Source organism: Pseudophryne corroboree, chromosome 3 (genome assembly GCF_028390025.1).
Source record: "Pseudophryne corroboree isolate aPseCor3 chromosome 3, aPseCor3.hap2, whole genome shotgun sequence".
NCBI lineage: Eukaryota > Metazoa > Chordata > Amphibia > Anura > Myobatrachidae > Pseudophryne > Pseudophryne corroboree.
The window spans coordinates 154851124-154866853 of record NC_086446.1 but is presented as its reverse complement, the minus strand read 5'-3'; the positions used below and the strand labels follow the sequence as shown (position 1 = coordinate 154866853).

Here is a 15730-nt window from a genome sequence, read left to right as displayed (position 1 = left end):
CTCTCTCTCTCTCTCTCTCTCTCTCTGTTCTGTTCTCTCATATCTCCCCTAGACTAGGCTAGTATTGTATTGTATTAGATAGTATTGTATTGTATTGCATTTAGGTCAGTGTAGTATTGTCTTTTTGTATTTATTGTTTAGTTCTGTGGTTAGGAAGTCTTTGTTATATTGTAGTGTATCATTTGTACTGTTATCCCCTTTTTACAAGTATATTAGATATAATACAGTTAATAGGCTTTGGAACCTAAACCAGTATCTGTGTGTTTTCTATAGTGTTAAGTGTTCACTTGAGCGTCGGTGACGCTCAAGCAGCTTTGTAGTTAGTCAGGTTACACAAGGTTGCACTTACACCCTGTACTCACATTAAGGTATTCTTTGTATTTCTTTGGTATAAGGTTTAAACATTAAGGTATAGCGTTGTGAGCGTCTGCGCCGCTGGTGATCTCCTCGTGGTCTCGAGCGTCCGCTACGCCATAGCGAATCATTACTCTAGTCATAGCCAATAACGTGTCCTGTGATCACTGGGCCGTGAGCGAACGTGACGCTTGAGCGTCTCGCCTACGGCTGAGCGATCGCTACGCCAATAGCGTACCATTACGGTACTTCTTAAGTAAACAGCGTACAGTGTTCTTAGCTTCATAAAGGGTTGTTTATACGACAAAGGAATTTAGCATTGTCAATTGGGGACTCGTCCTATCCTTCTCATATCTGCACTAGGTAGATCAGCAGACATTATCCATCAGCAAAGGGCGGGATCATATTCCTTGCAGTGCTGATTGGATAAGCGTCTGCTTCGCTTAGATAAAGAGTGCTGAAGGAATCCGGGAACCGGAAGTAAGAACAAAATGCTTGTGTCTTTTAAAACTGTTTTATTTCTCTTCTGTCTTGCGTATACACGCACGCATACACATATCTGCATTTTCTGTTTCAATTTCGTATATCACTATTCCTGTTTGCCAATTTTTATAGTTGATAGAAAGTGCTAAAAAGAGATTTGCTGTTATTTCATAATAAAGGTAATAGTTAAAGTATAGAACAACACACGATTTGTCTAGGAGACAAGGCAGTCAGTGTGGATTGCGGTAGATGATCAGGGATCATTTACATTGATAAAAGTATATATTGTGTTACGGTGGATCTTTGCATTGCGTACACGTGTCGCTAACAAAGACTAGCGTACGCAATCCAAAAGGCAGACGCACGCAGCGTACATTACGCAACGTAGCGTCCGGTTACGCTCACGTAGCTCAAGTCACGAAAAAGTTGAATTAGCGCAAAGCGATAATTAGCGCAAGGCGATAATTAACGCACAGCGGTAGATAACGCGACGCGGTAAATAACGCAAATCTATTTTTGGAAAAATCTGAAATTTAGTTTAACAGATCCTGCTCCTAATTGGTAACACTTTTGGCCTAAAGACAATTTCTGCGCAGAAATAGATATAGAAACAAAAGTGTACATGTGTTGAGTGAGTGTGTTTTGTATACAAAAGTTTATATAACTTTAAGGTGGAACCAAAAGGAAAGCCGGGTACTCGTCAAGGGACATACGTGTAAGTGACATATACGGTGGCTAGGGAGGCATCCCTGGTTAAATAATATTTGAGCATTAGAGTATAGCGGACCATAAGGTAACAGACCAGGAGGTCACTAACAGAAGGTAACAAGACCAGGAGGTCGTAAGGTACTAAAGAGGTCCGCTATAAAAGTCCAGTGGCACAACGCCTGGGGTGTTGGTGCAGAACCCATATAGGCCATAAGCTCTTGCTGAAGGAATCGCGGCCGGAAACATCGATTCCATTGATCTTTCAGTACATGACAAGTAGTGCTCGTGTACTGAACGATTGGACCACACGTAATTGTGTGCAGTAGTTAGTAATCTGACCTAATACCATTAGAGTAAAGTGGTCACAAACGCTATCTGTACATTCTGACGTGATTTGTGTAATTTTTTATTTTTGGAAGGGAAGTTCGCTGGTCACTCAGGAACTATCTAACAACCCCAACTTTACTGGAAAGAGTAAGTGTCCTGCGGGTAACCCTCATATGTTCCAGTAAACTGAAGGTTCCATAGGGGCCCTGTATCGAGTACGCCAGCACCATATCGGTGTGATCTGGTCGTATTGGTCGAGGTGGGCGAGTGAGTGGGGTACTCGGTAAACCGCCACCGCCGGCCTACTGTGGAGTAATTTGGTTGTCTGTAAAGGCTTGCTGAAAACCTTGATACAGAAATCCAAGGAGGACTAAGCAACACCTGCAGACTATGGGGGCCAGTTGCTCAGGTAGGGGGCGATCAACCCTGGTTCAGGTTGATTCTGTGAACCGACCAGTTGGGTCGGCACGATATGTAATGTGTGAAAAATATGGAATTCACACCGAATCTTTATGTGATGAATGGGAGAGAATGACTGTACAAGACAGGGACAAATTCCCAAGAATAGGTAGCTTCAGTCCAGAAGTGTTACAAAATTTAAGGAGGAGGATATGTCTCGTAAAATCAACAAAGAGACGAATTCAGCATCATGATTATTTACAGTTATGGCACCAGGAAGGTGAGATACAGAGAGGTTTGGCTCTGGCGGCAGGATCTGGGGCAGTCAGGAAGTTGATTGCCACAGCTCCTCCTCCACCATACATTGCCGGAGAGAAGTTGATTGCGGAGAGAAACGCACTGGGTTGTAAAACACAAACTCTTAGTAACACTGTAAATGTTAATGATGTTAACCAAATAACTCATGCAAGTATTAACCCGTGCAAGATGTACCCTGTTTTGAACCTTCCTCAGGAGTGTGATCAAGAAGACGATTCAGCAACAATTTCAGCTCTCTCTCTTGCAGCCACCATAGCAGAGACCACAGTAGGCACAGCGACACCCACGAGATTAGTGAAAGCCCCTAGCGGAGGGATAGGTGAGGTCGTGTCAACGGGTAAGTACGGCACCATGCACTACACTGAAACAATTGTACCACAACAAGCAGTAGAATCTACACAGGAAGAGGCTGTTAGAATTGCTCCTGTAAGGGTAATAGCAGTTCCCAATGGAAAAACAGATGTGTCTGGAGCCACTCCCATAAGGAACATTGCCATGTACACTCCATTTTCCAGAATGGAATTAAGAACAATAGTGTCCGAATTTCCTGACCCCAGAAAGGACTTAGTTGCTAGCCAAAAATACATCAGGGATCTAGGTAACACTGTAGAACCCAACAACAAGGATTGGCAGATACTGCTAAGAGCTTGTTTACCTTCCAATGTTGACGCAACTCAATTTTTAGCTGACTGTGCATTGGATAAAGATGTACCGCTTACAGACGTGTACAACAAGGATAATGTAAAAAGGATAAATTTACAGCTAAAGGAGTATTTCCCAGCCGTTGTTAAATGGAATAAAATATTTTCCATTAAGCAAAAGGAGTCCGAAACGGCAACAGAATATTTTCACCGGGCACTATTAGAAATGGCAAAGTACACTGGTATAGAAGACATTAAGACCAACCCAAACCATCGAGAAGTAGCAGTATCTGTACTGATGGATGGTTTGAAAGAAACATTAAAAGCTAGGGTACAAACCACGCAGCCATGTTGGCGAGGTCTGTCAGTGTCCGGCTTGAGAGAGGCTGCTATTGATCACGACAGAAACATCACTAGGCACAGAGAGTCGCAAAGTGATAAGTTGATGTCCGTAAGTATACAGGCGCTGACCACAAGGCAGCCTGCGTATGTACCACCGAATCCTGTGGGTAAGGCAAGTGTAATAACATGTTTTTCTTGTAACAGACCGGGACACTTTGCACGAGAATGTAGAACAAAGAATGTACAAAGATCTTTTCAACCCCCTAGACAACAACACAACACACGACATTGGGAGCAGGGTCCACAGAGGCGGAGTTTTGAGCCACATACAGGGGAAACAAAAAGATATCCCCCGAACAGAGATTGGCATGCCTCTGGTAGTTCCCAGCTAACTCCCTCACAAGTAGTTGCTGCCAGCGGGATTCAGGGAGGTCAGCATACCCAATAGGGGTGTGGCCATACCTGTAATCTGCAGCCAGTTAAGTTGATTGCCAGTCTTGGAAGTGAACCAGAGATTGCAATCAATGTAGCTGGTAAAACTTTAAACTTTCTTGTAGACACAGGGGCGGCCAAGTCAGTGATAAATTCGACAGTGGGCATGAGAACCACTGGTAGGACAGTTCCAGCCATGGGAGTAACAGGAGTAGTCCAGCACTACCCTGTTAGCAAACCAGCCGAGATTACAATAGGGCCTTTGCATACCAAGCATTCCTTTTTGCTGGCTGCATCGGCACCAACTAATCTCCTGGGGAGAGACTTACTATGTAAAATGGGTTGCGTCATTTATTGTACTCCTGAAGGTGTATTCTTGGACATTCCTGAGAATCACGCTCAGGAAGTACGAGACATGCTAGACTCCCCATCAAAATTAATGTCACATTCCATTATGACAAATAGGAATCCATCCCAAGTAGAAGAGATGATATCTCAGATACCAGAGTCACTTTGGACAAAAGATGGACAGGACACTGGATTAATGGCAAACGTAGCTCCAGTAGTTGTACAAGTAAAAGATGGTAGGATAGCTCCAAAAATCCCACAGTATCCTCTGAAGCCAGAGGTGGAGTTAGGAGTTTTCCCAGTAATAGAGCGCTTGCTACAACAGGGCATTCTAGTAAGAACGTCCAGCACAGCAAATAGTCCCATCTTCCCTGTTAAAAAGAGTGGGGGGAGGGGTTACAGGCTAGTGCAGGATCTAAGGGGGATTAACAAAATAGTTGAAAGTCAGTTCCCCGTAGTGCCTAATCCAGCTGTCATCCTAATGCAAATTCCTCCCACTGCCAAATTTTTCACTGTTATTGACCTCTGCTCCGCTTTCTTTTCGGTACCTCTGCACCCTGACAGCCAATATTTGTTTGCATTCACATACAGAGGAGTCCAATACACGTGGACTCGGTTACCCCAAGGTTTCATAGATAGTCCAAGTATATTTTCTCAGGCTTTGCATGATTGTTTACAGTCTTTCCAACCAGACAGTGGATCAGTATTGATACAGTATGTGGATGATCTATTACTGTGTTCAGATTCACTGGAGGCATCCCTGAAGGATACGAAACAGCTCCTGTTTCATCTTTCAGACACAGGTCACAAGGTTTCCAAAGACAAGTTGCAATTATGCCAAACTAAGGTAAAATATTTGGGACACTGTCTAACACAAGGACTGAGACACCTGACCGCTGATAGAATCCAAGCCATTAGAGACATGACACTGCCACAAACCCAACAACAGATCAGGACGTTTCTAGGAATGTGTGGGTATTGCCGTAATTGGATCCCAGGGTTTTCCATATTGGCGCTACCTTTGCAGGAAATGGTCTCTTCAAACAAACCTGATCGGATTTCGCATACAGACGAATCTGAAACAGCATTTGAGAGACTCAAACAGTGCCTAACGCAGGCACCAGCACTAGGTATGCCAGACTATGGGAAACCCTTTGAACTATACGGAACAGAAAGTGCTGGGTGCGCAGCAGGTGTACTAACACAAAAACACGGTGACGCCAGCAGGCCAGTCGCATACTACAGCGCCCAGCTAGACACGGTAGCGCGATCCCTCCCCACATGCTTGCGTAGCGTTGCGGCGATAGCATTGCTAGTGACGAAAAGCGAAGATGTCGTGCTAGGCCACAACCTCACAATCCATACACCGCATGCGGTATCTGCCTTATTGAATTCTGCCCAAACCAGACACGTCTCATCTGCAAGGTTTACAAGATGGGAATTGGCATTAATGGCCCCAGTAAACATCACCATAAGGAGATGCAGCGCATTAAATCCTGCAACATTTCTCCCAGGTGTGCCTGGTCAGACACAAAGGGTGGAAGGTGAGAGTGATGGGGAAGGAGGATTTAATGCAAAGGAAGATACACATGATTGTATGGAATATTTGACCCAAAATTTTACCGCAAGGCCTGACATCAGTGACAATCCACCGGAAGATGCAGAACTCACGTTCTACACGGACGGTAGTTGTCACAGACAGTCAGACTCGGGAGACTTGTGTACTGGATACGCAGTCGTAGATGACCAAGACACCATAGAAGCGGAACCGCTAGGCCCACCTCACTCAGCCCAGGTTGCTGAACTGGTCGCCCTAACCAGAGCATGTGAATTGGCTAAGGGTAAGTCAGCCAATATCTACACCGATTCCAGATACGCGTTCGGGGTAGTCCATGATTTCGGAGCGCTATGGCGGCTCAGAAATTTCATGACGGCGGCTGGTACACCGATAGCGCATGCAGCTTATATAAAAAGGCTTCTAACAGCGATACAGGAACCCGACAGAGTGGCTGTTATCAAATGTAAAGCACATACATATAGCCAAGACCCAGTATCCCTTGGTAACAGCCGAGCAGACGAAGCCGCAAAGCTTGCAGCTGCTACCCCCACACGGACAGACACCACACAACTGATGGTATTTAATACCATCAACACACAGAAGTTGTGTGAGATGCAGAATTTGTGTTCCACACAGGAGAGAGCAGTCTGGAAGGCAAAGGGATATGGCCAGGAGTCCTCAGGGCTCTGGACGGATGGACATGGTAAACCAGTGGCCCCCAGGGCATACCTTCCATGTCTGGCTGAAGCAGCTCACGGGCTGACTCATCTAGGCAAGGAGGGGATGTGCAAATTGGTAAGAGCATACTGGTGCGCCCCAGGATTCTCCTCTCATGCGGGTAAAAGAGCAATGTCATGCCTTACCTGTCTGAGAAAGAATATTGGAAAAGCAATACCTACAGAACCATCCCATATCCCACCTGCCGGCGGCCCTTTCCAGGTAATACAAATTGACTTCATTCAATTACCCCCATGTCGAAATTTGAAATATGTACTTGTTTGTATAGATGTTTTCTCGAATTGGGTCGAGGCTTTTCCAGCAGCTACAAATACCGCTATGTTTACAGCTAAGAAAATTGTGCAGGAATTTGTATGTAGATATGGTATCCCTAGAATCATTGAAAGTGATAGGGGTACCCATTTTACAGGTGATGTCTTTCAAGGAATGTGTAAGTTGATGGGAATTGATAGTAAGCTGCACACTCCGTACCGTCCACAGGCGAGTGCGAAGGTCGAAAGAGTGAACAGCACTATTAAAAATAAATTGAGTAAAGTAATGGCAGAGACAGGATTGACGTGGCCAGAAGCTTTACCCATTGTTTTGTATAGCATCAGAACCACTCCCAGGTCCCCTCTTAACCTGTCTCCTTTTGAAATCTTGTTTGGTCGACAACCGCATGTCATGATTAACCCTCAGGATGATTTGAAATGTAACAATGAAGTAACTGTAAAGTACTTGATTAACATGAGTAAGCAGTTGAGGAGTCAAAATGATAATCTGAAGTTGGTGATTCCTGATTTACCAGATAGTAATTGTCATGACATTGAACCTGGGGATTATGTAATGATACGAAATTTTCTACGCTCAGGTTGTCTTATTGATAGATGGGAAGGACCATACCAGGTCTTATTGACTAGCACCACAGCATTGAAGGTTGCTGAGAGAGAGACTTGGGTCCATTCATCCCACTGCAAAAAGGTTGCTGATCCAGAGAAGTCCCGTGATAAGGAACAGACGGTAGAGGTTGTATCACTGGAGTGTCTGTTCCAGGAGGACTGAGGCGGCACCTGAGCCTTGAAGACCGAAAGCAGTTGTCGACTCCCTTCTCCCTTTTATTGTTTTTCCCCACTTCCCAGCCCCTCTCCCTTAAAATTTCTTTTTCCCCCTTCTCATTCTTCTCTATTTCCTCCTCAAAGATGGACTTGCCCCAAGAGACTGTGATCCGGATTTTGATGTTAACCATGATGTTGACCAGAGCAGTCTGTTCCGGCGAGAGTACCATAGAGGTCGAGAGAGGTTCTGGAATGGGTTCCGATTATGATGATGGAGGCGTAGTTTTCCAAGATCAACCAAACCAACAAGCAAAGGCGAGTATCAGAAAACGATCCGATAGAAGAAATTGTGATGGATTGTTAGCTGAAGAAAATTGTATCTGTAGGCTCTGTGATAATCTGGTTGAAGATGGATGCATAAAGAAATGCCAATCTAGTTTTAATATCCATATAGACCGGCATCCATTGAGTGACTATCACTCTCTAGTGGGTAACGTGTTAAACCAAACAGATTGTTGGGTATGCTCTCAAGTACCTCAGGGTCACAGCAAATCAGGGCTAGTACCATTTCCTTTAACGTTAGGGGAGGTACTTGAGCTAAGTGGTGGGAGACCGGTGGATCGGAGGTTTAACATCTCCAGCCCTCCTAGTTTGAAGCTCCACCAATACCATGTGGATAGGTCCCTCTTATGTTTTAACATCTCCAATCCCAGAAAACCGGGAAATTGGGAAGTGTCATGGAGCAACCTTACCATGACCTTTTCACACAGAGCAGATAGAATGCCTACAGATACAGAGCTCGTACGCCATATAGCCAGTAGAGGAAAATCTTTCCGGTATCGATATACCTTAGGAAATAGGATTACTAGAGTTGGAGAGGTATCACCAGGATACTGTGCACATATCGTACAAACTGATACGTGCATTAAGCAGTTGGAAGAATTAGGGTCAGGAGATTTCACCTGGAAGGTTTGTAACATGATCATGTCCTTCTCCGTCCCTTATGTTCTCCCCGATGATGCATATTTCATATGCGGGAGAAAGGCGTACAAGTGGCTTGCCCCAAACTCTGAAGGATTGTGTTATATTGGAAAAGTATTGCCTGAAGTGATGACTGTTACACATGACAAAATGAAGGACATACACCGTGGTGCCCAAGCTCCTTATACTCACACTCATTACGAGCACCGAGTTAAAAGACAACTGTCAGAAAGGTTAGAGCATCCGGCCTCTGATCTTATCCATGAATCCACCGGGATTCAGGTTCTGGTAGCGTTAGATTTCACTCGTACCGCTCGGGGAGTGATGAATTATAGATACATTTCCGCACTCGCCAATTTGTTAGATAATATCACTGAAATGTATGATGACACGTTTAGATACACTGGAAGAGAACTTCAAGCTTATAAAACAGAACTAGTTCAGCATAGGATGGTTCTTAATTATCTTACAGCAGTAACAGGCGGATATTGTGTTACATTAGCAACACAGTACGGCATAAAGTGTTGCACGTATATCACAAATAGCACCGAGGATCCGGTAGAGGTCATAGACCAAAAGATGGATGATATTCTCCAATTGAAGTGGGAATTTCGTTGAAAACACAATCTCACCCTTGCTGCTGTAGGTAATGAGCTGACTGGTTGGGTGTCATGGTTGAACCCGCGAAATTGGTTCTCCGGTTTGGGGGACTGGGCTCAAGGAGTCATAATGGATGTTGGAAAGTTTCTACTATGTATCTTGGGTGTCGTTATATCGATTGGATTGATATTTAGATGCGGGCAGGCTTTAATGAGGTGCAAACAAAGTACAAAAGTGATGAGCTTGAGGAGTGAGGAAACCGTAATTAACCTGGATTTGATTTATGACCCAATGATAGAAACCAGGATGTGATGAAAATGCGATTATACGGTCCGTTTCTTTCACCTGTTTTTCTGCTTTTCTCCAAGATACAAAGACCCCCTTGGACGAGGAAGCTGACGAGACGAGATGTATACAGACAACGGATTGACCAAAGAAGAAGATTTGACAACTTTAAATATGGACACTTGATGAACTTTGCCATGGATCCCCAGTTTCCCTAGTATTTTTAAACTCACGCTAGCCCAACATTTTTGTAAATCTGATGGCACTGACAAAGCTTGTTGCTCATGCCTAAGGAGCAAAACAGCGCAAAGAAGACGACTCTCAACAGATACCGAACACAACTTCAACAACAGATGTACATTTCCCTGACATAGAATATCATTGCATTTTTCGTAAGTGTTCTTTATCTTCATCTCTACAACCCTCAGGTAACGACACACATAGACGATAGGGAATACAGGCACAGATATCAGCAACCACATACCTCCCCCATTCATGTATCATCAACTAAAATGTGCATCCCCATTTTGTTACAACCACAGCCGAAATGAGCTCGGTAGAGTTTGACAGCCCATCCACAGACCTGTACCACAGGATAAGAAGGAATTCAAATGTATACTTCGCAATACCTCGAAGCTAGATTTACCACACGTACGGCACGATGATACATGACCCTCCAAACATGGACTCATACACACATGCTTCTACTTTCTCACCAGGTCATACCCTCTTCACACCTACTCCACTCTTCTCCCCTACCCAACCATAGAAATCAATTAACCCCTGACTTACATTTTTTTCTCCTTAAATGTTTTGTGGCAGTTATTATTGACTGCCAAAGGGTGGACTGTCAAAGTCAGAAAAATGTCTCAATGCACGTTGCCATATTTGCACCGCACACTGGTCCGCGCTGCGCGTGCGTACGCTCTCCCGTGGAGGCGCATACCCGCAATAGCGTGCACTCGCAGGCGCGGTATGCGTATTTACGGTAGAGTTTATGTAGTCGTAGCGTGCGACTCATTCGTTACAAATGTTCACAATTAATGTAGTTTATAGATCATGGTCCCTTTGATAGATTCTGAAAGTTTGGTTAAAATACAATGTCCCAGAGCTGAGGAATCCCTCTTTGTATCGTACGAAGGGTCTAACAGGAATCATACAGCAGTGTTTGGTACCCATCGGAAGAGTATTTAATTAGCAATATTCCGGTGTTGGTTTGGAGCGTATTAATCGCTCGTGCGAATAGTTATGGACATAAGAAGTTTATGTCCATTTCTATTATTTACACATACTCAGGTATGCGGCGGGAAACCCAGTTTCCCACCCACCTGAGCTGTTGGAAATCGTCACAGCCCACCTGTATGAATCACCCTATGACCTTTTGTTATGATGCAGGGCCGAATTCCTTCGGCCAATGGACAATGGGATTGTAGGACCAGGAGATTGCATTGTGTGTGGGGCATAAATAGGCAGGCCGACCACATCCAGCTCTCACTCTCTCATCAACGGTTATCTGCTGATAGCCGGGAGCTGGATATCGAGGCGCAGGCGATCATACCCTTTGTGCGTAAGTTTCTCTCCGTTATCATTGTCTTTCTGTGAGCCAATCTCTCTCTCTCTCTCTCTCTCTCTCTCTCTCTCTCTCTCTCTCTCTCTCTCTGTTCTGTTCTCTCATATCTCCCCTAGACTAGGCTAGTATTGTATTGTATTAGATAGTATTGTATTGTATTGCATTTAGGTCAGTGTAGTATTGTCTTTTTGTATTTATTGTTTAGTTCTGTGGTTAGGAAGTCTTTGTTATATTGTAGTGTATCATTTGTACTGTTATCCCCTTTTTACAAGTATATTAGATATAATACAGTTAATAGGCTTTGGAACCTAAACCAGCATCTGTGTGTTTTCTATAGTGTTAAGTGTTCACTTGAGCGTCGGTGACGCTCAAGCAGCTTTGTAGTTAGTCAGGTTACACAAGGTTGCACTTACACCCTGTACTCACATTAAGGTATTCTGTGTATTTCTTTGGTATAAGGTTTAAACATTAAGGTATAGCGTTGTGAGCGTCTGCGCCGCTGGTGATCTCCTCGTGGTCTCGAGCGTCCGCTACGCCATAGCGAATCATTACTCTAGTCATAGCCAATAACGTGTCCTGTGATCACTGGGCCGTGAGCGAACGTGACGCTTGAGCGTCTCGCCTACGGCTGAGCGATCGCTACGCCAATAGCGTACCATTACGGTACTTCTTAAGTAAACAGCGTACAGTGTTCTTAGCTTCATAAAGGGTTGTTTATACGACAAAGGAATTTAGCATTGTCAGACTCTTTAAACATATGTGCATCACTACAGGCACAGGTGGAACCACTGCACAACATCAAAGTGAGGTTGCTGGTCCATAACAATTCATTGGGGAAAAAAGGGGAACCTGGATCTGCATCTCTCTTCCTCCAGCATAGTATTAGAAGCCTCAGCATGATAGCACCTCTTGTCCTTATGCGTTTCTCCGCACTCGCAGCAAGGAGGTTTCGTCAGAGGATAAACCTGAAGCTGTGCTAAGCAGCTTTTAATCAAAACCGGGCCAATCAATGGTTGATTTGGTATCCTTCACACCTGTGTGACTACCAACAACAGTCGCCTAGTATAACCATTGTTGTAAGTGTATGTAATATGTACATCAAATTTTTTTTTAGACCAAACAGAATAGTGGCTTCCTCTCAAATATAATAAACAATTACCATTATATACATATATAGTATACTTTCAATAAAAATAAAAGCACGTAGTGTCACTGTCTATCTATACACAAATGAATGGCACTTCACAGAACAGAACTAACTTTAAATATTGAGGAATGACTTCAATTAGCAGTATCCATAGTCTAATGAATAGAGCTATGGACTCCCATGTCTAGGGTCCAAGTCCACAAGATCTGTAATGTTGTTTTTATTTTCATAAACTTACAACCTTATGTTACCTTCAGTGACTCTGGAAAGCTGCTGCCCAGGAGTCTTCTCATAGTGGCCAACTTTGAGGAACAGGTCAGGTAAAGCATTCTATAAACCAAATACAGCATGTTACCTTTACAAATTTACAAAAAACAAGAAAGAGACATACTTTTGAGATCAAGGGGCATGATTTGGATTTGAAAGCATACCCGATGGTTTGTGTACAACTCCGATGGTGGGAGGGCTGCGCATACACAAGGAGGACCCATTCTGGGAATGTGAAGAACGTCTCCTGTGTCATCGCATGCAGTGTCCCCTAAGCCACAGCCTAATGCCATTTGGGGACAGAAAGGGGGTGGCCCCGAGCAACGTTCTTGGAAATGGGGGTATTGTCTACTATTGCAGAGTAAGCAAATAATTTTTTTGTTTGCGAATGTGCGCAAAACCATAACAGCAGATCAATTGTATCCTTTTAAAAATGTAATTGTGTCACTTACTGTCACATAAGAGTGAGTGATATTCAATGTTTCAAATACTGGACTCAAAAAAGCACCTGGATCAGAATGAGTAATGATAAGTATACAGTTGCTCACCTGAGTGCAGATTCACGTGTGGAGTCAGCAGGACCAGGATCTAGCTCACAAATTCTGCAACGACAGCTAGACAAGGATAAGGCAGAGGCAGGCCTATAAAACAGTCCAGAGGTCTACATGAATATTCCAAGTAGCAGGAACAGAGGAGAAGAGGAAAAGTTCAGCAAATAAATCCAGTACATGTAATGTACAAGTAATCCAGCACACAGACAAGAACAAGTCAGAGGCAAAAGTTAGCGGACCACTACAAAATTCCCAATTGAAGACAATGTGCTTGAGCTCCGAGACAGGCTTGAGAATAGTATGGGGCTAGCACAGAGCAATCTCCATGAAGTCTATGCAGACCAAAAATAGAACACTGCAGCAGATAAATTTATGAGGGGCACAAGAGGTCACTAATTTTTGTGCCAACACTCAGGAAGCCTCAAGCTGACTCGGCTAGTATCTACATACTCTTACAAGAGGTGCCACTATATCATATGTTTAGGGCAATATAAAAGCCATCAAATATCATATAAAAATTATAAAGTCCTACCAGGACCATGAGAGGATGGTAAATATCTTCAGAGTGACCAATTTCCTTGTCTCTATGCATCTAAAAGTTATTTAGGTGTTAAATATATAACAGGGTTAGAGCAGTGTCGCTAAGCTGTCTAAGCTGCATATACTGCTGGAAAGCTCAAGATGAGGACTCAGGTGTGACCAGGCCCATAAAACTCATCCTCTACAGGATTCCATTTGTGGTCCAGACATGCATCTGCAAGCAGTTAGAGGAGATGCTAGCCTTAGGTATAATAGACGCATCTATGAACCCCTAGGAACCATGATTCCTGGCTCTCAAAAAAAAAAAAAAAAAAAAAAAAAGACCATGATATTGTGACCATGACTGAGGCTTATTATATGCCTAGCAGAGCCAGATTAAGGTCCACATTGGCCTGGAGCTGAAATTTATGAAGGGCCTATAGTTGCTGTGCAGTGGGTGCGATAACCCCACAGATAATTTCTCCCTGTGTGGTCATGGGGGTGTGGTGGCATGTTACTGTACATCTTCCTCCCCACACTACTTCACTTCACTATATCATTACTACACTACATCTCCACACTATGGGGCATATTTATTACAATTCACATCAGAGATGCGGATGTGATACATTTGACCAAAATCACATTGCGATTATTGAATACATTGCAGGGATGTTTTAATTATCGCATACAGGGACAGAGCTTGCAAGAAAGCTCTGTAACTGCGAATCCTGTTACCACAATTCTCAGGGGATTTTTCGTAAAAATACCCTGAGACACAAGTGATGAAGGGGCGGAAGCACAGGTGATGAAGGGGGAAGGGACACAGGTGGGGAAGGAGGCAGAGATAAGCATGGAGAGAGAGGTAGAGGCACAGGTGTGAAAGGGGCAATGACACAAGTGGGGAACGAGGCACAAGTGGTAAGAGGGGTGGACACACAGGAAGTGAAGGTGGCAGAGACACAAGTGAAGAGGGAGGCGGAAGCACAAGTAGAGAGAAGGCAGAGACACAGAGACATAGGTGGTGAGGGGGCAGAGATACAGGTTGGAGAGGGGCAGAGATAAGGGTGGTGAACACTAGCGCACACAGGGAGGGTTTCTGAGTACCCAGAACCCCCCCCCCCCCTCCCCGACAGACCAAATTATTTTTGTATGTAAAAAGCCACATTTGGCTCCACCCCTTTTCAGAGACCCGCGAATCGCGCGTTGTGCACCTATCCTGGGCTGGCTGTGTGTCACTGTCTTGCCAGCTGCTGTGGTCTCTGATGGTGCCACAGTCCTTTTTATTCCATGCTTCCATTCACTCAGCCCACTGTCTGATCCTCTTCCTTACTAGAGGAAGGTATTTCAACTTAGCTTAGATTAATTCATAAATATACAGTATACGTACAGTAGTTCCTCTTGCAGTAAAATTTTATACGTTTTAATATATGTAATATCTATCTATCTATCTATCTATCTATCTATCTATCTATCTATCTATCTATCTATCTATCTATCTATATTACAGATGTAGCCATCTATCTTGCGATGTGTATGCACTGGCATACGCATCATGGATATCGCAGCGTAGCATTTGCACATAGGAATACATTGTATGTGCGTGAGTACATGCGCACGAGCATGCGCAGTGGGCACACTAGTCGCGTCATCCATGCCGCGATGCGTACGCATCACGAGATGGATGAGCATGGCTACATGTGTACAAATACTGTATAATATATATATATGTGAGATGAACTTTTAATATGTGCAGCTGGGTTTATGTTATATGGGTCTGGGACTCCAGGTCGACAACAAAAAGGTCGACACACCTTAGGTCGATGCCAATTGGTCGACACTCCTCAGGTCGACATGTACAAAAGGTTGACATGGACAAAATTACGACAGGAACAAGGTCGACATGGAAAAAGGTCGACATTAATTTTTTATGTTTTTTTGGTATCGTTTTCTTTGTAGAGTGACCGGGAACCCCAATTAGTGCACCGCGTCCCCTCGCATGGCTCGCTTCGCTTGCCATGCTTCGGGCATGGTGCCTTCGCTCCGCTCCGCTTCGCTCGGCACAGATTACCGTTCCAATCGTAGTCCACGTGGATCGTTAAGTATGAAAAGGTTCCAAAAAAGAAAA

At 44.1% G+C, this 15730-nt stretch overlaps 1 protein-coding gene across 2 annotated transcripts in view; it reads right to left on the bottom strand.

Annotated features, from left to right (window-relative positions):
• RPL7L1 (ribosomal protein L7 like 1) overlaps window positions 1-15730 on the bottom strand; it is a 426894-nt gene that overhangs the window by 339607 nt on the left and 71557 nt on the right. The window contains exons 2-3 of one of the 2 annotated variants that reach the window (XM_063958503.1): window positions 13081-13173; window positions 12517-12595 (exon numbers count right to left, since the gene is read on the bottom strand). In XM_063958503.1, coding sequence (XP_063814573.1) covers window positions 12517-12594 — 78 coding nt within the window. In that variant the 5' untranslated portion in view covers window position 12595; window positions 13081-13173. Of the gene's footprint in view, window positions 1-12516; window positions 12596-13080; window positions 13394-15730 lie in introns of those variants that run through there. The other variant, XM_063958504.1, reaches the window with a different exon arrangement.